We start from the raw sequence: 24,272 nt of genomic DNA on the forward strand, positions 1-24,272 counted from the left end.
ATTTGTTTTGATGTGCCATGTTCCCAGACGTAATGTACGGGGGCCCGACTACAAATTTTCTCTCCAAATATCGCGCCTTGAAATTCGTCACGAACAGCGCCCTCTCGGGTCGGGGCCTACTCGTAAATTTGTAAATACAATCGAAACTAAGATTTTTAAACCTTAGTTAATTTTTTATTCACATTCCTCTCATTAAAACACATATTTTAGTGACAAAAGCTTTATTTAAAAAAAATACCACTTCCAGGTGACTGTAAGGAGTCATTCAGCTTGTGTTATCATGCATTAGATAGAGCTGACATTAAAAAATATCAGCCTACCCTTTGCCGTTTTTCAAACATACTCATTGTCGTTATATTCAAACCTGCTAAAAGACCACAGTGATTTTCATCTCGCCCCAGTTTTACAAATTGAATTTTCAATTCGGGCATGAGCCCTAAAGTTTGGGATATGCCATATGTGTTAAAAACGTCAAAGTCTTACTTTTTTTCATTCGATCGTTGGAAAATGTTGTTCAATTTAAAAATTTCCAATTTGTGTTGACGTGAATTGATTTGACGAGATCACAATCAGCTGACTCTGGGGACACCCATCATGTGTTTGAGTATAATTCATTCAGTCACACTCAGTATAAGTTACTATGCAGCCATCAGCTTCATCTTAAAATGGACCTTATGCAAATGATGTAATTTAGTACAGGAGTCAAAATACTCATCTGAATTGTTCGTAAAGATCGATCACAAGATTAGTTCCAACCTCAAGGATGGAGCAATAAACTAGCAAAATAAACTAGCAATAAACTAGCTACATTACACTTCTGCCATTGACGGGGTGCGTCAAAATGACATTCTTTGACGTCACTGTTTCTCTGTGTGTTATATTAATGTTGCAACAACGCGGCTATACAAAACGAAGCTCAATAAATGACGTAACGTGACGTAAGGGGCTTTTCGCGAATCTTTCTGAAAAGCACACGAGATGAGTTTTCAACAACTGAATCCGTTTAATCTCTTGTGAACCCAATTTCCTTTTTTGATTGAATACATTGTAAAAACGCAAATTCGTTCAAGCTGGTTTTGTCCATGCGTGGTAGGTGTGATCATAGAGAAAGGACTGTGATAGTTTGGAATCCATGTCGTGGGGCTTTCATGACAATATGGGGCATCAAACTTCCGACAGACAACCACCTGCAAACGGAGTATATAAAGACACTGGGCACCTTTGGTAATTGTCAAAAACCAGTATTCTCACTTGGTGTATCTCAACATATGCATAAAATAACAAACCTGTGAACAATTGGACTAAATTATTGCTCATTGAAGTTGCAAGAGAATAATGAAAGAAACAAACCCCCTAAAATGCACAACAAGTTGTTTCCTAAAACCTTTCAATAATTGAGTGGGTGAAAAAATCTCTTTCTTAAAAATAAAAAATTTAAAAAAACGATTCAGAAGTAACGTAAAGTTTTTGAGAAAGAGGTACCTTTCTCAAAAACTACGTTACTTCAGAGTGGGCCGTTTCTTACAATGTTTTACAAAACAGCTCTTCATTGCTTGTTACCAGCTATGTTTTTATGCTAACAATAATTTTAAGTTATTACCAAAGTTGTCCATTCCCTTTAAATTGTGATCCTCATTACATCCGTGATCGCGCGTACGAACATGAATCCTGCCAGAGCTTGTTGGCCATATATCGACCTGATTGCGATCGATTCTCGTCATGTTTTGCCTCTTTCTCGTTAGAGCTGCACCCTCGAGGCGAAGATCATTATAGTTTTAGAAAAATGGAGCATTGGCGCTTAAGGATTTTTTCATTTTTTCCACAGACCTCACGTCTGAGGGGTAGAATTTTCAGTAGTTTTACGCCGGCCCTGCAGTGGGTGGGAATAGTGTTCTCATCCGTCATTCCCTACTGAAGTTCAACTGCCTTTAAAGGCAGTGGACACTATTGGTAACTACTAAAAAAAAATATTAGCATAAATCCTTTCTTGGTGACGAGTAATGGGGAGAGGTTTGTGGTATAAAACATTGTGAGAAACGGCTCACTCAGAAGTGCCATAGTTTTTGAGAAAGAAGTAATTTTCCACGAATTTGATTTCGAGACCTCAGGTTTAGAACTTTAGGTCTCGAAATCAACCACCTTAATGCACACAACTTCGTGTGAAAAGGGTGTTTTTTTCTTTCATTATTATCTCGCAATTTCGATGACCGATTGAGCTCAAATTTTCACAGGTTTGTTATTTTATGCATATGTTGAGATACACCAACTGTGAAGGCTAGGCTTTGACAATTACCAATAGTGTCCACTGCCTTTAAGGTTTAGCTGCTGGACACCGATGTGCTCTTCAAGCAACGCTGATTTCAAGACAGTGGACACTATTGGTAATTGTCAAAGACCAGTCTTCTCACTTGCTGTATCTCAACCTTATGCATAAAATAACAAACATGTGAAAATTTCAGCTCAATCGGTCATCGAAATTGCGAGATAACTATGAAAGAAAAAACACCCTTGTAACACGAAGTTGTGTGCTTTCTATGCTTGATTTCGAGACCTCAAGTGCTAAATCTGAGGTCTCGAAATCAAATTCGTGGAAAATTTCTTCTTTCTCGAAAACTACGTTACTTCAGAGGGAGCCGTTTCTCACAATGTTTTATACTTTCAACCTCTCCCCATTACTCCTTACCAAGTAAGTTTTTATGCTAATAATTATTTTGAGTAATTACCAATAGTGTCCACTGCCTTTAAAACAAATTATGGTATTTTGACATAAACAATTATTTTCGGAAATAGAAAAAAAAGAAGGGGCTGCCGAACTGATGTTACATGTATCAGTAAAGGCCTACATAAGATCCGTATGTTGTTTCTCAAAGCTTTGTTTACAATATTCTGGCCTGAAAAAACTGTGGTTGAATCCGATAGTATTTACTATAAACAAAAACATGAAAATGGCTAATGTTTTACAGACTGATAAACTTTAAAGGAGTGGGTTTTTTCTTTCTTGTCTAACTTATTTAGTTTTTGTAAAAAAGAAGATTGGAATGGACTCGCTCTTCCGAGTTATCTTTTAGCTCGTAAGTTTCCATGGCAACGTGGTTTTGGCGGAGCCTTTGAAGTCCCGTCCCTCTGGTGACGGTATAGTTTCCGACTGACAATGAGTTCCTCACTCCTCGTGCAAAACGTTATTTTTACAGAATGCAAAACTAGTTTTCATTAACAATGTACGTGACTTGGCATTGCTACGGTCCGTCTCTGGGGTGGGCTGCCATTGCTTCTACCCATCACTCAAGCCAACTCCAAATGTACATCTCGCTGTTCGTTAAAGGCATGGACACCTTTGGTATAATTGTCAAGGACCAGTCTTCTCACTTGGTGTATCTCAACATATGCACAAAATAACAAACATATGGAAGTTTGAGCTCAATTGGTCGTCGGAGTTGCGAGAGAATAATGGAAGAAGAAAAAAGTTGTGTGCGTTTAGAAGCTTGAATTCGAGACCTCAGCTAGCTGCCTTTAAACCCTGCAGCGAGGGACCTGTGTGCTAGCAATGCCCCTCTGGTACATTTCAACGCCAGCACACCCATTAATCCAAGCTTTTCCAATCAGATAAAAAGGGTTTATTGCCTGAGTTTTGAGCTTTACAGAAAAACGTTTACGTAATTTTTAAAGTTTTATTATGTCCGCGCAGGAAAGAGCCATAATAAATAGGAGTTATACCGACTTCAGTATTGTGTCTGAATGACCCCATACTGTAGTAAAACGCAATCTGAGAAACATCTCAGGCTTAATTTTGGGGGCATACAAAAACTGATATATTTTAACATAATCACACTTCTTCGAAGAGAAATGTTTGGCAAAGTACTTTATACTATATAGAAGGCTTATGTGGGCTTCTAACCCAAGGTTTATAAAAGCATTACATTTAAGAGTGATTACCAAATCTAGCCCCTTAACTCAATTGGATCTAGTTCCGCTATACGTTGATGAGTTTGTTGACAAGCAAAGCATTCAACGGGACTTTATATATGACTTCGAAGTAAAATGTTTCTCAAAATATCTCATCATAAAGAAAGGTGCTGCAGGCTTCTAACCAAAGGTTTTTTTATCACCATTGAATTTAAGAGTGATTTTAACTCATTAGTTCAACTTCCACTACTTTGATGAGCTTGTTGACAAAGCATTCAAATGAACTTTTGAATGACTTTATATCTGATCAGTAAAACACACGAATTGATGTCTGAGTGATGGTTCCAAAGTCTAAAGATGCCCGAGCAAAGAAACAGTGCCGGCATCAATTGAGATGAATGGGGTGTTGTGATAGAAGTCTTCGATGTGTTAATGAAGGTAAATTTCGTTCCCGGAAGCCGACGCTTAAAGGCACTGGACACCTTTATTAATTTGTCAAAGACCAGTGTTAATCCCACCTGTGTTTCCCAACATATGAACAAAATTAAAAATCGGTGAAAATTTTACTCAATTAATCGAAGTTGCAGGAGAATGGTGAAAGAACACCCTTGTTGAACAAATTTTTGTGCTTTCAGATGCCTATAGAAAAGCCCCAGGCCTGGAGTATTTTAATATATTTAAGTGAGAAATTACCTCTTTCTCAAACACTAAGTTACTTTAGAAGGAGCCAGTTCTCACAGTGTTTTATACTATAACAGTTCTTCATTACTCGTAACCAAAAAGTAAGTTTTTGTGCTAACAATTATTTGGAGTAATAACCAATAATGCTTTTAAGTAAGCTTTCTCCCTCGATTATAAAAGTCATCATGGAATACGTACTTCAACCCTTAAATAACACAACACTGGATCAGAACATACAATTTCCATGGATTTGATCCATGTAATTGACCAATTTTGAGTTAGTTAATCCTTTGAGGGTCGATCGGACATTTCGGTTCACGAAAAAGTCAACATTTCTACAAATGGATTTTTTAAACGTCGTGAACAACCATGTATTCGTTGTCTGCAATCAGCCATTGGTGTTTGTTTAATGCCTACAAAATGGATAGTCATTGATTTTTTTTAGTGCAAAATTTATTTTCCTCCCACCCCATTTTCATGAAACAAACACATCACCCACTGCCTGAAGATGTGGGTGTTCCTGTTTAAACATAGGGGGGGAATCAACATTGGTTGGGACTTGTGGGACTTGGACCCGGAAGCTCGAATCCCCGAGACTTGCACATCAGTCTATATCGATATTCTTTGATTGGTAAAGGTCACCCTATTTCTACAGGAGTATTTCAAGGGCACGAAGGCAATGACTAGGGGGCATATATAGACAATCGTCTCCGTTGCCTCGGTCGGCGACTTATACATGGTTTTGTTTCCGTATGTACATATATTTCATTTAAAGGCACTGGACACCTTTGGTAATTGTAAAGACCAGTCTTCTCACTTGGTGTATCTCAACATTTTTTTATGCACAAAATAACAAACCTGTGAAAATTTGAGCTCAATCGGTCGTGGAAGATGCGAGATAATAATGAAAGACAAAACACCCTTGTCACATGAAGTTGTGTGCTTTCAGATGCTTGATTTCGACACCTCAAATTCTAAATCTGAGGTCTCGAAATCAAATTCGTTAAAAATTACTTCTTTCTCGAAAACTACGTTACTTCAGAGGGAGCCGTTTCTCGCAATGTTTTATACTATCAACAGCTCTCCATTGCTCATATACCAAGTATGGTTTTATGCTAATAATTGTTTTGAGTAATTACCAATAGTGTCCACTGCCGTTAAGCCCATCCCACTCTTTCCACTCAAGCTAATTCGGTATTTCTCCTTTTCAAGTCCAACCACTCAGTGGGTTTGAGAGTGGTTCCTTTAAGTGTCTCGCATATTGGAATTAGCATGAATCAGCCATTTTGTAGCCCCTCGAAGATTTGCATTACAAATTGACACACACGAAAGCCATCCCAAAGCGTGAATAACAAATAAATCGATTTTTCTTGGTAGGCCTTATAATCATTCCATTAACTTCTTCGTGGGATTCGAATTAAGAAAGGCACAGTGTACAAAGTGCTAATCAATTATATTAATCAATATTTGGTGTCTTGAGAAGTAGTCAACGCCCATCTCTATACACCTTTATACATTACATATAGATCTCTAAAATACTATTCTTTATCTATAGGCTTTAGCTTGTTGTTTATATAAATTTAGATCCGGGTGTCTTAGAAAAGGGACCAACTCAAAATGCATTGTTTCTTTATAAAGAGTTTGAATTCCTTCACCAATAAGTGCCAGGAGAGCTCCAGTTTTGTTTTTAATCAATCATCATTTCTAAGCTTCTTTCTCTAAAGCCAACTTCGGACGAGGTAAAACTCTAAGCGTCTGCCTAACTAGAAAGTTAAGGTGCGAAACTCTTTGGGGAACTCCCTCGTCGACGCCTGTCCTGTCTCATCAAACGTCTTAAATTGGGAAATAAAACAAAAATTGTCTAAGTGATGTTCGACGTCCTTTACATTCTGGCCCAACATTCCATGATAAGCGATTTGAGATCTACACCATAAGACCCAATTTCATAGAGACAAAATGTTCATGAGCGTTGTTCTGCTTAGCTTTATTATATTAAGCAGGTACCAGCTGTTGGACATTGCCTTGTAACCTTATTCTGTTCAGCTTAAATTTGGTTGTGCATAGTTACAGTTATGGCGTAGGGCACTGGAGACACTCAAAATAAATGTAGCATAACAATTTACTTGCTAACGAACAACGGAGAGCTGTTGGTAAGTATAAAACATTGTGAGAAATGGCTCCCTCTGGAGTAACATAGCTTTTTGAGAAAGAGTTATTTTCTCACTATATTAAAAGACTTCAGGCCTGAAGCCCTTTTATTAGGCATCTGAAAGCACACATTAAATGTCATTACTCTAGCAATTTCGATGACCAGTTGAGTCTAAATTTTCACAGGCTTTGTTATTTTATGATGTTGGGAACACACCACGGAGAAATAAAAATTTCCTCCATGGATACACTGAGTGAGAATACTCTCTTTGGCAATTACCAAACGTGAACAATGCCTTTCAGCAGCCCTATGAAATTTGTCCCTGGAAGAATCTCTGCTTGACCAATGAATAATTTTCTAATCAACAATCCTCATCTGAATTAAATGGAAAAGATTCATGCTTTATAAGGTTTAATCTGGCTTTCTATAGAACTAAATCTCCGTAGTAAATTGTAACAGATGGTTCCCTACCACATGTACCAATAAATAAGTTAGTTTGAAAGGGAAGATACAGTTCGAAGGGCATTGGTATTAGACCATGGAAAAGTGGTTTATGACCATTGGTGAATAGGGCTATTCTACAATACTAGTGAGCGGCGATGATGGTCATTTAAATTGCAATTTTCAATACTGACCACCCAACCGAGTGTTTCTTTCTGACGAAATAAACGGGTACAGTTAAGCCTACAAATTGCCTTTTACTTAATAATAAACACACTGAAGACGTTCTATAGAGATGAAAATAAGCAACATATTCTGTTTGCGGCAATACCATGTGTCTATAAATCTAATGAAAACGACTTTGACTAGAATGAACTAGTCGTAACATTAAGACCAGTTTAAGAATCCACTCTGTGATAGTGCAGTTAAAAACGATCATATAAGCTAAAGAAGTAGTCCCAGCCGATTTCACCTTCCGTCCATAACAGCACCAAAAACTAAACAAATCTACTCGGCGGTAGTAGAATAGATATAGCAAGACAGTTCTCCAAAGAACCATGAAAGAACAAACTCTACCAGGCAAGTAGATATACAAATAACTCGCAAGCCAATAGAACTTGTATTGCTTTCTGCGGAGCAAATTTTCGGAATTCGGGAGACTTCTTAGTTCTGTCTGCTTTTGAAATCAGCAAAGTGCACAAAACCCAAACAGGATGCGACGTAATCCTTTCAAAGGTTATCGATGAAACTTTAAGATGATTGATGGGCGTTGGTCAAAAACTTAAAGATGAACATCAAAATACTCTCACCAAAACCAAAGATCATCTAATGTGAAGATAGTTTCGAGGGACAATGGGATGGACCATGGAGGTAGAAATACCTCCATGGATCATAGACCTACAACATGGTAAGGTAGTGCCATGAATGTGAAAGGTTGTCTCCCCATCAGGGCCCAATTTCATGGCTCTGCTTACCGTAAGCACAGAATCGGCGCTTACGGAAGCAGGGAATTCTGTGCTTACGGCAAGCGTATTTCACGGGTTAGCGGCGAATTTGGGCTTCTGCGTGTGCGTACTTGACGTTACTAGGCATTCTACGCTTACAAGGCTAGCGCAGAAATTCGGCGCTTGCACGTAAGCGGGGAATCGTGATCGTAAGCGCAAAATTCGGCGGTAAGCAGAGACATAAAATTGGGCCCCGGTTGGTTAGAGGCCTACTTCTAATCTTCCTCTATGTTTTAACTTGCTGAGATGTAAATGAGCAAGTGACATGACATTCACTGATGAAACTTTGAGATGATCGATGGAGCGTTTACATATAGGAAGATGGAGATCAAAATAGGCACACTCTCACCAAGTCCAATGAGCATTTAAGGATGTCTCAGCCATTTTACCCCATGCACTTCATCTATGTGGACCCCTTTAATACCAATGAGTATTTATGGAGCATGCTGTTCTACCTCATTTGAACCCCTTGAATCCCAGACAACTTGGATGCGAATAATTGGGTTTACAGTCCGGTTCGCTTATTTTGGGAATTTTCATCCATTCCCAAGCTGACATCATTTTTCTTTATAAAAAATAAAAAATAAAACAAAAAAATGGTTACCTGTCCCCGGTTCAGCTAAAAATCGGTTTCACTGACAACATTCAAGCGTTGGAACCAGGAAGTCTGAGTCCGAGACCACAAAATATAGTGTCTCTACGGAGAGACCGATGCCATTAGGCCTACTCGAGACAGCACTGTAACATTCGCATTCAAGTTCATGCATGTTTTCATATGTCTTTTTAGCCTTGCCATTTTGTGCACCCATGATTTCATCGTCCTCATTATAAGGTTAGTTATAGTCATCCTATTTCAATTTAAGAAATTTAAGACTACATTTCACCATTCTTCAGTTAATCTTGAAGTTTCTAATATTATAATCTAAACTGCACTATTAATGACATTGAATGGTTGACCAGGTTGCTGTTGGCCTTTTTCGAAAAATGATCTTTATACAGCCTAAATAATTTATAAGATCTTCTTTGACCAGGGCTGCTGAAACTAAGTTACTCCTTCTGCCTGTTGAAAACTGACAGATCATTCAAAAGAAACTGAACAAAACAGTGCATTAAATTTGATGAGTTTTTGGTAAGCAAAGTCTCCTAATACATTTAAAGGTAGATCGCCAATCCGTCTTAATGAAACTCATCTATATGCAAAGTGAAGTAATTAGTCAACCTAATCTTGCGAAAGTCGCTCAGGACGAGATTTGTATAGAATTGCTAATTTGCTGGACACACGAAAAACCAATTTTAAACGGCCTTACAACACAACTATGATTATCATAGCTCATGATTCGATTTCCAATGTGACATTGACTTGCTTATTGTGTGCAGAGCCCATTGGATGAGAAACAAGAGAATTTGACTGGACAATTTGTTTCCACTTTTTCAAAGATATTTACCTAATTTTCTAAATAGTTATTGGTATTAATATACGGATACAATCGGTATTTCTCTTTCATGACCAGCGCTTGCCTGCCAGTAACGCCATGGAATGCACGGTAGTCAGCAACAAGATGATCTCTCCACGATAAATAAAGCAATACATTCTTGTCACGTCTGGCGATACACAGGAGCCCAAGGCAAAACAGTGCATAAATTAACAGGCGGTAAAACCTTTTTGTTTATTTTGGCGGAAAGCTGGTAGTCTCCACTTCATAATAACCATCGACCTTCGTGTAATATTTATTCATCATGTAATAATTGAGCGTGTCAAACATTTGCTCACTTTCATTTTTGAGAGGGAAAAAAGGATGCAGCAATAACAGCACTTGGATTCGAAAGCAAGCCACTTAAGTTTCGAAAGCAAAAGTAGCGTGTGAGATTGACTTTTTGAAATATGCATTAGTCTGGCCCACATTGTGGCGACATGGCAATATACTTCATTTTGATGTTCGTGTTGAAGCATTGACAATTTCGATACATGTGACTGTAAAACACTCTGCCTATTTGAATTTCACAAAACTGAAATCGATCACGAGTGTACGCAGTTTGTGTGTAGGAGGTTGGACAAAAATAAAGGAGCATAGTTGACGCAATGTAAAAACCTAATTGAACATTCAGCTCAATTGGACGTCGAAGTTGCGAGATAAAAATGGAAGAAAAAACACCATTGTCACACGAAGTTGTGTGCTTTCAGATGCTTGATTTCGGGTCCTCAAAATCTAATTCTCAGGTCTCGAAATCTCGTGGAAATTACTTCTCTCTCGAAAACTAAACGTTACTTCAGAGGGAGCCGTTTCTCACAATGTTTTAACAGCACTCTACATTACCAAGTAAGGTTTTATGCTAATAATTATTTTGAGTAATTACCAATAGTGTCCGCTGCCTTTCAGTTCAAGACAAATGACGGTATCCTTTGCACCACATTTTCTTTTCAGTCTCGTTTGCTCCACTCTGACCATGGAGTAGAAATATTTATATACCTCCATGTTCTGGCTAGCCATAGAATACACTTATTGGTGATCTAGGGAAGGCCTACGATCGAGCCGGGACGTTACTCGTCTTTCCATTCCAAAGAGTAGCAGACGGATAGGCTATGGGTCGATCAGTGTTTTCAAGCCAACTCTCTGGAACACATTACCACATACCATAAGATCCTCTCCAACAGTTTTTGCTTTCAAACGCAACCTCAAAACTTGTTCATTCTACTGATATTATATTTGCTATTGTTTGTGTGTGAAAAGCATTGATCATTTTGGGGGAATTGCGCTATAAAAGAGCTGGTTTTATTATTATGTATTATCATCTCGTATAGCATTAGTTCCACCATATTGCCGCAGGCAAAATGAGGTATCAATAGTGTAGTCGAGCTCCCGACTCGCCATGAGGAGTAACTATTTCGAAGTTATCATCTATCGGTATTTAGGAGATATCTAATCACAATAAACAGTACACCAGACATCAGACTAAAGAGTCACTAACAAATTACGTATGTGCCCCCCCCCCCACGTCCTTGTCATCTTGGTCATTGCATTTCGTCTTCTTATGATACTCTCTTAATGTAAAAGAGTGACCCTTTCACTCTCTTGTCCGAGTGGTGTCAGTTTCGCTCTTCTGAGAGTGCAAGCTCTAAAAAGAGTTTTCCGCCATTTGGCTCTTTGCAAGAGTGGTATGGCGGACCAAACGATGGTTTTACACTCTTTTTACATCAACAGAGTACATATATATATCTAGAGATACAAAGAGAAAGTTTCAGCCGAATACAGTGACAATACTTGTTGAGACAGCAACAATTGTTTAGTATAGTTTCAAACGAAGGTCGAAGGTCGAATTTTCACATTTCGTTTCGTGTCATTTCATTTCATTTCATTTATTCTCAATGGAAGCCAAGGACTCTCCGAAGAGCGAACTTATTCACTGTACTAGCCAAGAACCCAATGGAGAGAAGACAAGGAAATAACAAGTTTCAGTTTTAGATATGGGAGGCAACAACTAGTAAATTATTCACAGGTAAGGCCTGAACACCCAAATGCACGCATGGCCACATGCGTGATTCGAACCGGGTTCCTAGAGGTGGAAGGCCACGCTAGGAAAGATACGCAACCGAACCACTCCGATTAGTGAGGTGATAGCGGGTACCAACCGCATATCTGGCCGTCATTCACAAACGGACACCACGGCAATTGGAACCGCCAAATGATGAAGACAATCTTTAGATTCAAAACTGTGAACATATACCCTTTTTGAATTCTGATAGATGGGTGCACTTCGGTTGAAATTCACACACGACTCACGACGATCATACACAGCAAAGACAAAGTTGTTAAAATTTACACCGTGCATGTTCCGATACCCAAATCAAAATGCACATCATAAGGTGTTAAAATAACACAAATGTAATTGCGTTGGCATAAATAAGTGTCAAGCCAATTGAATTTTGATCTCGGGGTATCATGTGACAACACCCATGTGTCAATTTAAACGCGAAGTTTTTGCAATGTAATCCAGTAGTTTTCGGATATTACACAATGTTTTCGGCGGCATTACCAATTGGTGCATGCCTGGTGTAAGTTTCACAGTGACGGTTTATTCTGCTTTTAAACCACAGCCTCACTTTAATATTTTAATATCAGACATGAAGTTGTCAAGTTTAGATTGGAATTGATATTTATTGACATATAGCGAACAGAAAAACACTTCCAATTAAACTACACGTGGGACCGGAGTAGACTTTCTAATCAACGAGGCACGAGTGTGTCCCGCTTTCGAGACTAGATAGACGGCAATTTTTTTTTGTATATTCATCATAATTGCCATTGTCATAGTGTCTTTCAATGGGGAAATGTTTTTCTAAATCTATTCAGAAAGGGAATCCTTGCAAAAGCATCAGGAACGTTTATGAGTAGAGCAGTTTTGGTGTACGAACAAAAAAAATCCACTGTTGTGGTGTTCTTCATTGGGGAAATTTTGCTCTTCTAAACCGGTTTTAAAAAGGGAGTACTTAAAAAAAGAACATTTTTGAGTATAGCAATTTTGATTGAGAAATTGCCGTCGGGCTCTACGACCACCGTGGCTCAGACCAATATTTTCATTCTCGCGAGATCTGTGTATTTTCACAGTAGAGTCAATTATTGATTCACGGCCTAGTTATTAAAGACACTGGACACTATTGGTAATTGTCAAAGACCAGTCTTCTCACTTGGTGTATCTCAACATATATGTATAAAATAACAAACCTGTGAAAATTTAAGCTCAATTGGTCGTCGAAGTTCTTAGAAAATAATGACAGAAAAAAAAACCTCGTCACAAGAAGTTGTGTGCTTTCAGATGGTTGATTTCGAGACCTCAAATTCTAAATATGATCATTCGTGGACAACTATGTCACTTCAGAGGCAGCCGTTTCTCACAATGTGTTATACTATCAACCTTTCCCCATTAAGCCCGGTTCATACTTCATGCGAATGCGAATGCGAAGCGAATTTGACTTGAATTTGACGTCACAACTATCCTTTCGCAGCGATATTCGCAAGTGAGTTGCCCGGAGGGCAACTGCTGCGAATATTCGTTGCGATTTTTGTGACGTCAACATTCGCTTCGCATTCGCATTCGCAGGAAGTATGAACCGGGCTTTACTCGTCACCAAGTATAAGGTTTTATGCTAATACTGATTTTGAGTAATTACCAATAGTGTCCACTGCCTTTAAGCATCAGTTTACAACCAGGGCTAAATCATAGAGCAAGGACTCCTAAATCAAAGATTGAGTATTGGACTCATCAGCCAAAGCGACACATGCTCGTATGAAATTGCAATCCTCTCATCAAGAGTGAAATTGATATTTGTCAACGGGTATCGTCACAATCGCGCTAACCCGTTAAAGGCACTGGACACATTTGGTTATTGTCAAATAAGACCAGTATTCTCACTTTGTGTATCCCAACATATGTATAAAATAACAAATCTGAGAAAATTTGAGAATAATGAACAAAAAACACCCCTGATGCACAAATTTGAGTGAGAAATTGTCTCTTTCTCAAACACTACGTTTACTTCAGATGGAGCCATTTCTCATAATGTTTTATACTATCAACAGCTCTTCATTGCTCATTCCAAGTAAGTTTCTGTCCTAACAATTATTTTGAGTAATTACCAAACGAGTCCAGTGCATTCAACGGTTGCACCAAATTTACAGCAACAACCAATATCCTCCACGTTTTCTACAGCACTCCCCCAAATTGCGCGTCCCAAAATTGGAACGACGCCATATTTTGAGTTGTCTTAATTCGGTAACACGTTGGTAGACAACGTGTGAGTCGCGCCTTTTTCGGGTAATTTTCACGTCTGCAACGTCACATGTCAATTGCACGCACGATTGTGCGGCACCTAAATGTCGCCCGGACCTAAATGTAGCCCAAACATGTACCTAAATGTAGCCCGGACTATAAAGGCTGTGGACACTATTGGTAATTGTCAAAGACTAGCCTTCACAGTTGGTGTTTCTCAACATATGCATAAAATAACAAACCTGTGAAAATTTGAGCTCAATCGGTCATCAAAGTTGCGAGATAATAATGAAAAAGAAAACACCCTTGTCACACGAAGTTGTGTGCGTTTAGATGGTTGATTTCGAGACCTCAAGTTCTAAACTTGAGGTCTCGAAATCAATTTCGTGGAAAATTACTTCTTTCTCCAAAACTATGGCACTCCAGAGGGAGCTGTTTCTCACAATGTTTTATACCACCAATCTCTCCCCATTACTTGTCACCAAGAAAGGTTTTATGCTAATAATTAATTTGAGTAATTACCAATAGTGTCCACTGTCTTTAATGTAGCCCCAAACATACGGTACTCGTGCCACAACTTTACATCCTATACAAAACCTCCGCTGCTCTGTTGTTTTATACCCCAGTAAGCCGTGTCAGGATGCATTGATGCAAGTAAAACACGTTGCACTTCGAAGAATTACTTTCTAATTAATTAAAGCATTAGGTTGATTGACAGTGAACGGCACTGGGCCATATTAAATTCTCATCTCGTTGTAGGCTGCTCAGCACGCATTCGCTCTACTTCAAAACAATCAAACATTGCTTCATTTCAGTTTAAAACGAACAGAGAAGTTGCGTAGGCGGAACGTATCTTCTTGGTAGGAATTTGGGCTTTGCATGATGGAATGGGATACGTCTCTTGAGTAGAGGTGTTGAAAGGAGACAGTTATTACTCAACGTTTTTTTACGCTGTAGTCGTGGTCAGGAGGACTTGAACGTGTTTTTTTCTACTGGCCTTTACCGTGATACGGTCACCATGTTTTGTGAACACAAAGTGTCCTCACAATAGTATATTCTTAAAACAATAGGTTAACTATTAAGTAAGGTCTCGCCCCCACATTGTTTTTCTTTTATAAAGTACTGAAGAGTATGCTTATTTCTTAAGTGTACAGAACAAAAGAATGTTCACAGAGTGCATGCAACAACAATGAAGCCAAACTGAGTCTGGGCCCATTTTAACGCAGGTTGTTATCTGCCCCCCAAACAGCAAACAAACAACAACTACAACAGCAACAACAAGATCAACAAGAAGTACCTATTAACCAAAAAAAAAAAAAACAGGGACAATTTTGCAATCAATGGATGTATAAACGCGGTGTTCTGCTGAAAGCTGACTGCCACAAACAATATCAATAACAAGAAGCACATATTCACCAAGAAGCAACCCAAACAACAACAAAACAAACCACCGAATGATCGTGACCTTGCAATCAAGGCTAGAAGATCAATGGATGGATATACTGACACAAACGATAACAACAACAACATCATCGAGCACCTAACACCCAAACAACAATAACAACAAAAGGCCACTGAAATACATCCGTTCGTTCAAGGCAAGTTGAAACTGACTTTGCATGCTACTCCACCACTGCACTCACACGCATGAAAAACAGTTACACGAGGGTGACAAAGGAAAGGAAACACAAACGACTGAAAAGTCGTTTCAAGGATTTTATTTTTTAGACAGTATGGGCATTGTGGGATAGGGTTTTGCTTATTGGTAATCTCTGTACCAACTATTAAAACTAATACTCATCATCCCCTGCGAAAAAGAATAGGGGAATAATAACATTAACAAGTTTAAGCCAAAGGGTTTAAAATTGTTTACATCCGTGTGACATCAATATAAACAAAGTTTGATTTTGCAATCAGCACAAAATCCATTAGCTCATGGGTTTCTAAGAAAACTTTCATTGAATAATTAGAACCAATCTGCCACTGAATTCACGCGTGTATTGACTATCTCAATACCCTATCAAGCCTATACCACGTGTTTATTGCTGACCGCACTCAAGCAGTGACTCACGCAGCTTTGTGTACAAGTTCGCACTCAACCGCAAGGGGCAGCCCTTACGCAGATGCAGTGAGTGGCACTTGCCCTTTGTGTATAGGCCCACTGCAATATGCACTAGAGGGGTAAACATTATTTGTCCATAAGCTGATGGCCCATAGACCGTAAAACGTCGATAATCATCGCAAAAGAATTATTGTATGTAGTGCATAGCCAGTCAGCACACACTGTTCATAACCCACTTTATGGTTCCATCGAGCTCAGAGTTATTAAATCCTAAACCAACCGGCTGTTTCCTGGGAACGCAATGTTATCATGAGTACGAGTGGCTGATAAACACATGTACGTCAGACGAGCAGAGAACAATCGAAGCATGTGTGGAGCGTATAAAGCGTAAAGTTCGCCGATGGATAAGCCAGTCAGCAGCGCACACTGCCAGAGAGTGCTTGGAGGTGGCGAGTGGGCATCGCAGGCAGAAGCTCTCTTGCATTGTGTTACTCATCAGAAAGTGATTTCATTGCTGCGATAATTAGCTTGTTTGGAATGAATATGAAGAACTCTTGACAGTATTTCCTTGTCCACTGTGTGAAGTGATATTATTATCAGTATATCACCGAAGTATACTTTGGAAACTGACACTGATCACGGAACAAGGACAATGCTCTGATTTATTGTTTTTTTTTAATAACACGGAGCATCTAACTGGTTTTAACGAAAGTGTTTGTGACGGTGCAGTAATCTTTGGATATAATTCGGTTAACCTTGGCATCGGCAGGTCTGTGTAAACCCGGGAACATAAAACGCAAAAGAGAAATGACGAATTGTCCTATAGGAATAATGATCCAGCTACAATCATAGAGTAAGGACAGCTATGCTATTACTATAATGGGTGTCGTATCCGCGAGCCTTTATATCAATTAATTTCCACTGACATTCTTCAATAGACCGTAAACAAAAGGCGAGAAATCATCCATAATGACGCCGGATAGTGTTCATTCGGTATTTAGCGCCGTGACTGCACGGGCGGCCTCGTCGTCGGTGCAGTTGTTGAACGAAACACCGGGCGTGGTGGACGGGAGCATCGGGGAGGATGCCACTGACATGATGTGCTACAATATCTACCAGAACCATACCTGTTCGCCAGACCGTGCTGCGAGGTACGGGCAGGCGGTTCTCGGTATAATCAGCTTTGTCTTTATCTTCATTGGCAACGGGCTCACCATCCTGGTCATTTTGACGGACAAACAGCTCCACAAAATGTCTTTTTTGGTGATTCTGAACCTCGCCGTGGGAGATTTTCTTCTCGGGATCATCAGCCAACCACCATCTATATACTACTCCTTCACCTGCATCTGGCCAAGCGGCAGTGAGGGATTTCTCTGTCAGTTGGTCGGCTTCTCGACTTGTCTGTTATGCTCCGTCTCCATTCTATCGCTGGGATTTGTAAGTTATGAACGCTATCTGTACGTTGTGTGCCCATTTGAGTACAAGTTTAAGATGACATACGGAAGGGGGATATTTACGTGTGCCGTGTTGTGGATTTATTCGACCATAGCTGCTGTGTTTCCAGTGTCTGGTTTGTGGGAAGGCGTTGGGCTTGTCCCAGACACTGCTCTCTGCAACGTTCAATTTCACACCAGTTCCGTATACATGTGGGCTATGATTGCTTTATTTCTGGTGCCGTCCGGAGCAGTTACGGTGTACTCTTATTATAAAATTTTGCGAATGGCTCGCTCATTTGGACGGGTGGAGGCAAACTACCGCCGGGCGGTCGAGCTCAACCCGGTGGCCAGCACGGCTCTGAACAACGGCAACTCCTGTTCGGACGGAACCAACACCCCTGACAGCCAGTCTGTTGACGGCGCTCCCACTACCGCACCAACTACCCCCGTTAGCGTACGGAAGATGAGCATTGGGAATGCAAGGAAAGTGGCCAAGATCTTCGTCATTGAGCGAAAGTCTACCATAACTGTAACTGTCCTGATCGGAACATTCTTTGTGTGCTGGACACCGTATGTCATCATCAACGTCATAAGAGCCTCGAGCTGCCAGCCTAGTACATTCTGGGAGACGGCCATCTCCCAGTGGTTATGCATCTTTAACAGTGGTTGTAACCCCATCGTGTATGGTCTCACAAACAAGCCGTTTAGGGACGCTGTTAGGAGGTTTCTTCGCCGGTTTGGATTATGCAAAAGGACTTCAAAGATGCTCAGGACGGTTGTACACGACAGAGAATCGTCAGCGAACATACCGTTAAGGAAAGTGACTGATAAAAGACTAGATTGCCTGAGAGGGCCAAATCACATATGATGCAAGAGAAACCATCATGGTTCAATAATATGTTTTTTAATTTACACCTTACGAAGAAAATTTGCCTATTATTTTATTCCAGTTTTGCCGTCCGAAATAGTCCCAACCCGTCATCGACGGTCTAGGTTCTTGATTCATGCCTAAGCACGATGCAGAACCGGGCGAGGGTGATCCCAGGCTAGGTAGGAACCCTCTGCTCTCAGTGACCCCCTTTTAAATTTATCTGTTTCCATCTCTATAATCTTTACAAAGTGCGTTCGCGGGTAGTTCATTATGTCCTTATCTCGCCACATAACATCACATTACAGAGCTCATTTGGTAATATCTAGTTCAAAGTTGAGGATCATTGTCCATTATATAATACACTCACGCATACAATACATACATAAATTGTCATTCATTTTGATTGGCAGTTCCTGGTTACAAATACAATTTTTTATGTCGTGCAATATTTGCTACGTAGTGATACCACGCTCCAGTAAAAATGTATTCCTATCGTGGAGGGCTTGCTTTTTACGACCTAAAATGGAGGCAATGATTGTGAGTTGTTTGATGCCGCATATTTTGTTTGCACTGGAAAGCAATCTCTTGCTTTTAGTTATTGGTTCTAGTCTGCCCTCCATTTGATATCAGTTGGTAAATATATCACAGTAGGCCATATTGTATAATGATTTGGAGTTGAACAAACCATGGAGGTCCATGAACAAACACAAATTGATTTAGCGGGATTTGAACCAACGACCAATAGTCAGTGTCCAATGTGGTTTATAACTTGATATTGTATAAGGAACTAATTGTTAATTCTGAGGTTGTTGGTTCGATTCCCACTCTAGTCAATTCTTTTTACAACCCCAAAACTCGGAAACTAACTGTGATACATGATGGTTCTAGAGTTCCAAACAATACGATACTGATATCCAACGAACAACACAAATATAGCAAACAAGAACCTGCCTGTTCAAACTCACCCTCAGGTGATCCCACGATCAAAGAAAATTGCGTGCATTTTGCAGGTTTTTATGGGATTTTTGTGTTACTACATGTATGAGGTGCTTATTTCGAAATTAAAATTTGCTAGAAGTGTTTAGGGAAAAACGTCCCTTTATATTGTATTATGGCTCTTTCTTGACACACTTCCTCAAAGTTGTCAAGATATGCAGAGATGCGTATGTACAGGAAATAAAGGATGATATACCTTAACCACTCAACAGATTGATGACATTAACAACATATTTGAGCGCTGGAGAGCTATTTACAATATGAATTGTTGGAAACGACAGTGTTTTAATAATTTCAGTAACACATTTTTGGGGAAAACTAATGTATTTGTCCATGTTTATAACCACATTATTTTGAAGTGAAATTATTCTCAAAATGCTTTAATCGAAAGCTGTTGTACTTCTAACCAAGTATTATAAGTTTTTTATTGTCACTAGTTTGAAGATTGCTTACCAAGATACCGTGGAAATGTAAACAATGACTTTCTAGGAACACGGATATGTATCATTCTCGTTATGGTTTCCACACTTTCACTGATGGATCTGTTAATGACGTCAAGATCATAATTACGCATTGTTTGAATTTGTTTTGTTTTAGGTCATGTAATACGAAACAATATAGGCAACCTCCTGAAGCCAATACCCGCACATTTTTCTCGTTCACATAAAAGGAATATTGTACAACATGTTTAAAGGCACTGGACACTATTGGTAATTACTAAAAAATTATTATTAGCATAAAACCTTACTTGGTGACGAGTAATGGGGAGAGGTTGATGGTATAAAACAATGTGAGAAACGGCTCCCTCTAAAGTGACCTAGTTTTCGAGAAAGAAGTAATTTTCCACGAATTTGATTTCGAGGCCTCAGATTTAGAATTTGAGGTCTCGAAATCATGCATCTGAAAGCACACAACTTTGTGTGACAAGGGTGTTTTTTCTTCTTTCGTAGTTATCTCGCAACTTCGACGACAAATTGAGCTGAAATTTTCACAGGTTTGTTATTTTATGCATATGTTGAGATACACCAAGTGAGAAGACTGGTCTTTGACAATTACCAATAGTGTCCAGTGTCTTTAAACCCATGTTACAATGTTATAACATTGGCAATTCCTTTCGCAAGCAGTGCATTTGGTTCACTACAAAAACTTGGGCGTACCGAAGAGGGTATCCAAATTAAAAACTAGTGTGTTAAAAAAACACTTATTTCGAGAAGGAAGTAATTGTCAACGAATTTGATTTCGAGAGCTCAGGTTTAGAATTTGAGGTCTCGAAATCAACCATCTAAACGCACACGACTTCGTATAGCAAGGGTGTTTTTTGTTTTAAACCAATTGAGCTCAACCTTTCACAGGCTGGCTTATTTTATGCATACATGTATGTTAAGTTACACCAAGAGAGAAGACTGGTCATTGACAATTACAAACAGTGTCCGGTGTCTTTAATCCATCATGTGCGTCAGACGAACAGTTGAAAACAATGCACCATTTTCAGCATGAACACATTTTTGTACTTTATTTTGGTTGCAACAAACGAAACCAGCAGCTGTTGCCATTGTTTTTGTTATTCAGACTCTCAGTTTTTCGAATCATTTCAATGGGCAACATTTCACAGAAAACGTGGCTTTATGAACTTTAGTTCGATAAAGCTTTCATATTAAAATTAACCAATTAATTTCTCTTTATCTGTACCAATCCTGAATAATACCTTTAATATTTCGCGTAAACAAAATTTGTTGCAATGATGTACAGTCGTCCACCATTTTTGTTAACAAATATCATTAGTGATTTACCTTTTGTGCAATATTTCATCTGCTGCAAAAGAAATGTTTTTTATGTTTATTGTTGTTGTTTTAAAGTTAATAAAGTTATATGATGTCTCTCTCATAATGAGTGTCTGCGCATTATACTTAGTTTTCTACAAAGGTCGGCTCGTGCCGTCTCCTGACTCTATGGTCTTACGTTTTAGTTGCTCAGAATTCAGACCTGCACTCAACTTCTGGATCGGGGCCCAATTTCATAAGGTTGTTTGAGCAGAAAATATTGCTTAAAGAAATTCTGTGCTAAGCAACAAATGGGTTGGGCACCAGTCACAACCGTGTCAACTGGACTTCTGGCTGGTGAGCAATAGTTTGCCTGTAGCATAGGAACATACTGCTCAGCAAGAACAGGTTGCAAGCCAAACACTGAATTTTACCATTGACTGGTGCCCACACTCTTTTTTGCGCTTATTAAAGCATTATAGAGCAGTATTTTCTGCCTAACAGCTAATTGGAAATGTGGCAAGGATTGACCCGTATTTGGGTTTCGTAAGACCTGAACCCATCTGTGGGTCAGTATGACTCTGAATCGGATTAAGATTGACTCACAAATGGGTCAAAACCATGCCCAATCTGAGGAACAATCACATCTTCAAGGAACACGTTGCCTTGGATAGGTTGAGTTGGTCTGTGAAAAGCGTTTGTAACCGTTTGTTATAAAATGCGTGGTTAGAAAGAATTTAAAAAGTAGACTACAGTGATCCATACAAATTGTCCTCGAAATTGCGTGGTTTTCTATATATTTACGTCGCAAACTAACACGGCCAGCCATTTATGGGAGTCAACAATTTGACTCCCATAAATGGCCGGCCGTGGAGGTATAAAGAAAACCACGCAATTTCGAGTGATACTTGTGTAGATCATTATATTCCAGTTTTAAAATATCTTTCTAATCATATGCATTTTATAACAAACGGTTACAAACGCTTTTCAAATACCAACTCGACCGATCCAAGGCAACCTGTTCTTTTAAGCCACTTTATTACATGTAATGTGCAGGCCCAAACGGTGCTCATGTTCGGTCTTTATGGAGACCATGTACAAAAAATTGAGGGAAATAAAAGATTTCTGTATAGGAATTATAAAGACTTGGGTGCTCCTCGAGGAAATTTGGGTGCAAAGTCTACGGGGAAACCTATTAGGTAAAGGGACATTTAAATGGACCAGACAAAAGTTCTCCGAACAGCCATTTTTAGATTGTGTGCAGAAAAAAAACGAATAATATAGGAGTTTTTAGCGTGTGGAGTGATGTACGTCACGTCCCTTCAGACCCCACGGCTCGTAAAATCTCCCAGTTTACATTATTGCAATAATTTTTAGTTTAATGTTCCTTGTTCAACATGGCTGGCTTTTTTAATTAAAGCCTGCAATAATATACCTTCTGACGTCAGTCGTTGCCATGGCAATATACATATGATGAATGGTTTCTGTAAGTTTGCATTTATGATTTACTCACAGTGCAGTACTTTTTAGCCTTGGAATATCTTTGAATCTGCCTTCATTTTGAGACTGACATAGTGCGAGAGAGTCTCGCGGGGCTAGCAGTCTCGCGAGAATATCGTCAGTGTCGCGGGAATCAGCGCTATCACCGAGACAGATATTGAACGACTTGTCCACAAGTCTTTAATGCGCACGTAGCTCCACGAGTCAAAACACACAGGCATTCTTTCTAACACACATATCGAAAAACATTTGTACTCGCCACCTTTACCAAATGTCGAAAATTTTAATGGCAGTCATCTTGGTCCAATGAGTGGAGGACTGCATCACTTACAATCACAAGGTTGTGGGTTCAAATCCTACCAAGCTAACTGCTGATTTCACAATGACTAGAGTTTAGTACTGAACCCTAGTCACAGTGATGGTCCAGTGGTTAGACTGCAGGACTTACAATCACAAGGTTGTGGGTTCGAATCCCACCAAGCTAACTGCTTATTTCAAAATGACTAGAGTAGTAAACTCTAAAGTCACCATGCTGGTACAGTGGTTAGACTGCAGGACTTGCAATCACAAGGTTGTGAGTTCAAATCCTACCAAACTAACCGCTGAGTTCACAATGACTGGAATAAGTATTGTCGTCTAGTTACTGAATCACAATTTCTTGATTTGTGCAATTCATAATCATAGACGTTAAGCCAATGTTTGTATGAGAGAGATTGGCTGTTGCCAATTTGGTGTTAATATATCCCCTTGTGGGAGTTGGCCGAGTTCACTTGACGGGGAGACCATCTAAACAAACAAACAAACAAATAACAAAATGTTATGCTTTAAAGACACTGAACACTATTGGTATTGTCAAAGACCAGTCTTCTCTCTTGGTGTATCTCAACATATGCATCAAATTTTAGCTCAATTGGTCGTTGAAGTTGCAAGATAATAATGAAAGAAAAAACACCCTTGTTACACGGCGTTGTCTGCTTTCATCAGATGCTTGATTTCGTGACTTCAAATTCTGATTCTGAGGTCTCGAAATCAAATTCGTGGAAAATTACTTCTTTCTCGAAAACTACGTTACTTCAGAGGGAGCCGTTTCTCACAATGTTTTATACTATCAACAGCTCTCCATTACTCGTTACCAAGTAAGGTTTTATGCTAATAATTATTTTGAGTAATTACCAATAATGTCCACTGCCTTTAAGCCCATATGATTTGTGGACAAGCACTTAAATGTCTGTCGCGACTAAACTGCTTCTCGCGATACTGCAGACTGTAGTCGCTGGAGAGGCGTTAAAAACATTAAACGACTTGTCCACACGTCTAAATACTGACACTTGGGTTAGGCTGCGGATTTGTTCCGCATTTTTTAGTCAGATATTTTAATCACTCGTTTCCTTCAAGACGTTCCAGCTAACAGTTTGTCATGACCCCGACGCTTCGCAATGGTTTACACCATGGACGAAAAAGTTTAAACATCTATCAGCAAAACATAATCCTTCTAATTGGTCATTTCCCCCTTGGTGTTCCCACTACCTTGACCACTATACTGAGTACTTTTGCAGTCATTTTAAACAACCAAAGGTCAGTATTTTATCTTTCTTCAGCATCCCGACTTTTCACACTATTTCAGGGGCACAAAGCAATAGAATATTCCGAACAATAAAAAGTATAAATCAGTATAATAAATATCACTGTTCGTCCTCCCAACT

General features: G+C 39.3%; 1 protein-coding gene across 1 annotated transcript; it reads left to right on the forward strand.

Annotated features, from left to right (window-relative positions):
* Nucleotides 1-16,137: 16,137 nt before the first annotated feature.
* On the forward strand, nt 16,138-21,059 carry LOC139936594 (5-hydroxytryptamine receptor 1B-like). The gene has a single exon (XM_071931436.1). The coding sequence runs from the start codon at nt 16,976-16,978 to the stop codon at nt 18,308-18,310; it is 1,335 nt and encodes a 444-aa protein (XP_071787537.1). The 5' UTR covers nt 16,138-16,975; the 3' UTR covers nt 18,311-21,059.
* The last annotated feature ends 3,213 nt before the right edge of the window (nt 21,060-24,272 follow it).

This window comes from Asterias amurensis, chromosome 4 (assembly GCF_032118995.1).
Source record: "Asterias amurensis chromosome 4, ASM3211899v1".
Lineage (NCBI taxonomy): Eukaryota > Metazoa > Echinodermata > Asteroidea > Forcipulatida > Asteriidae > Asterias > Asterias amurensis.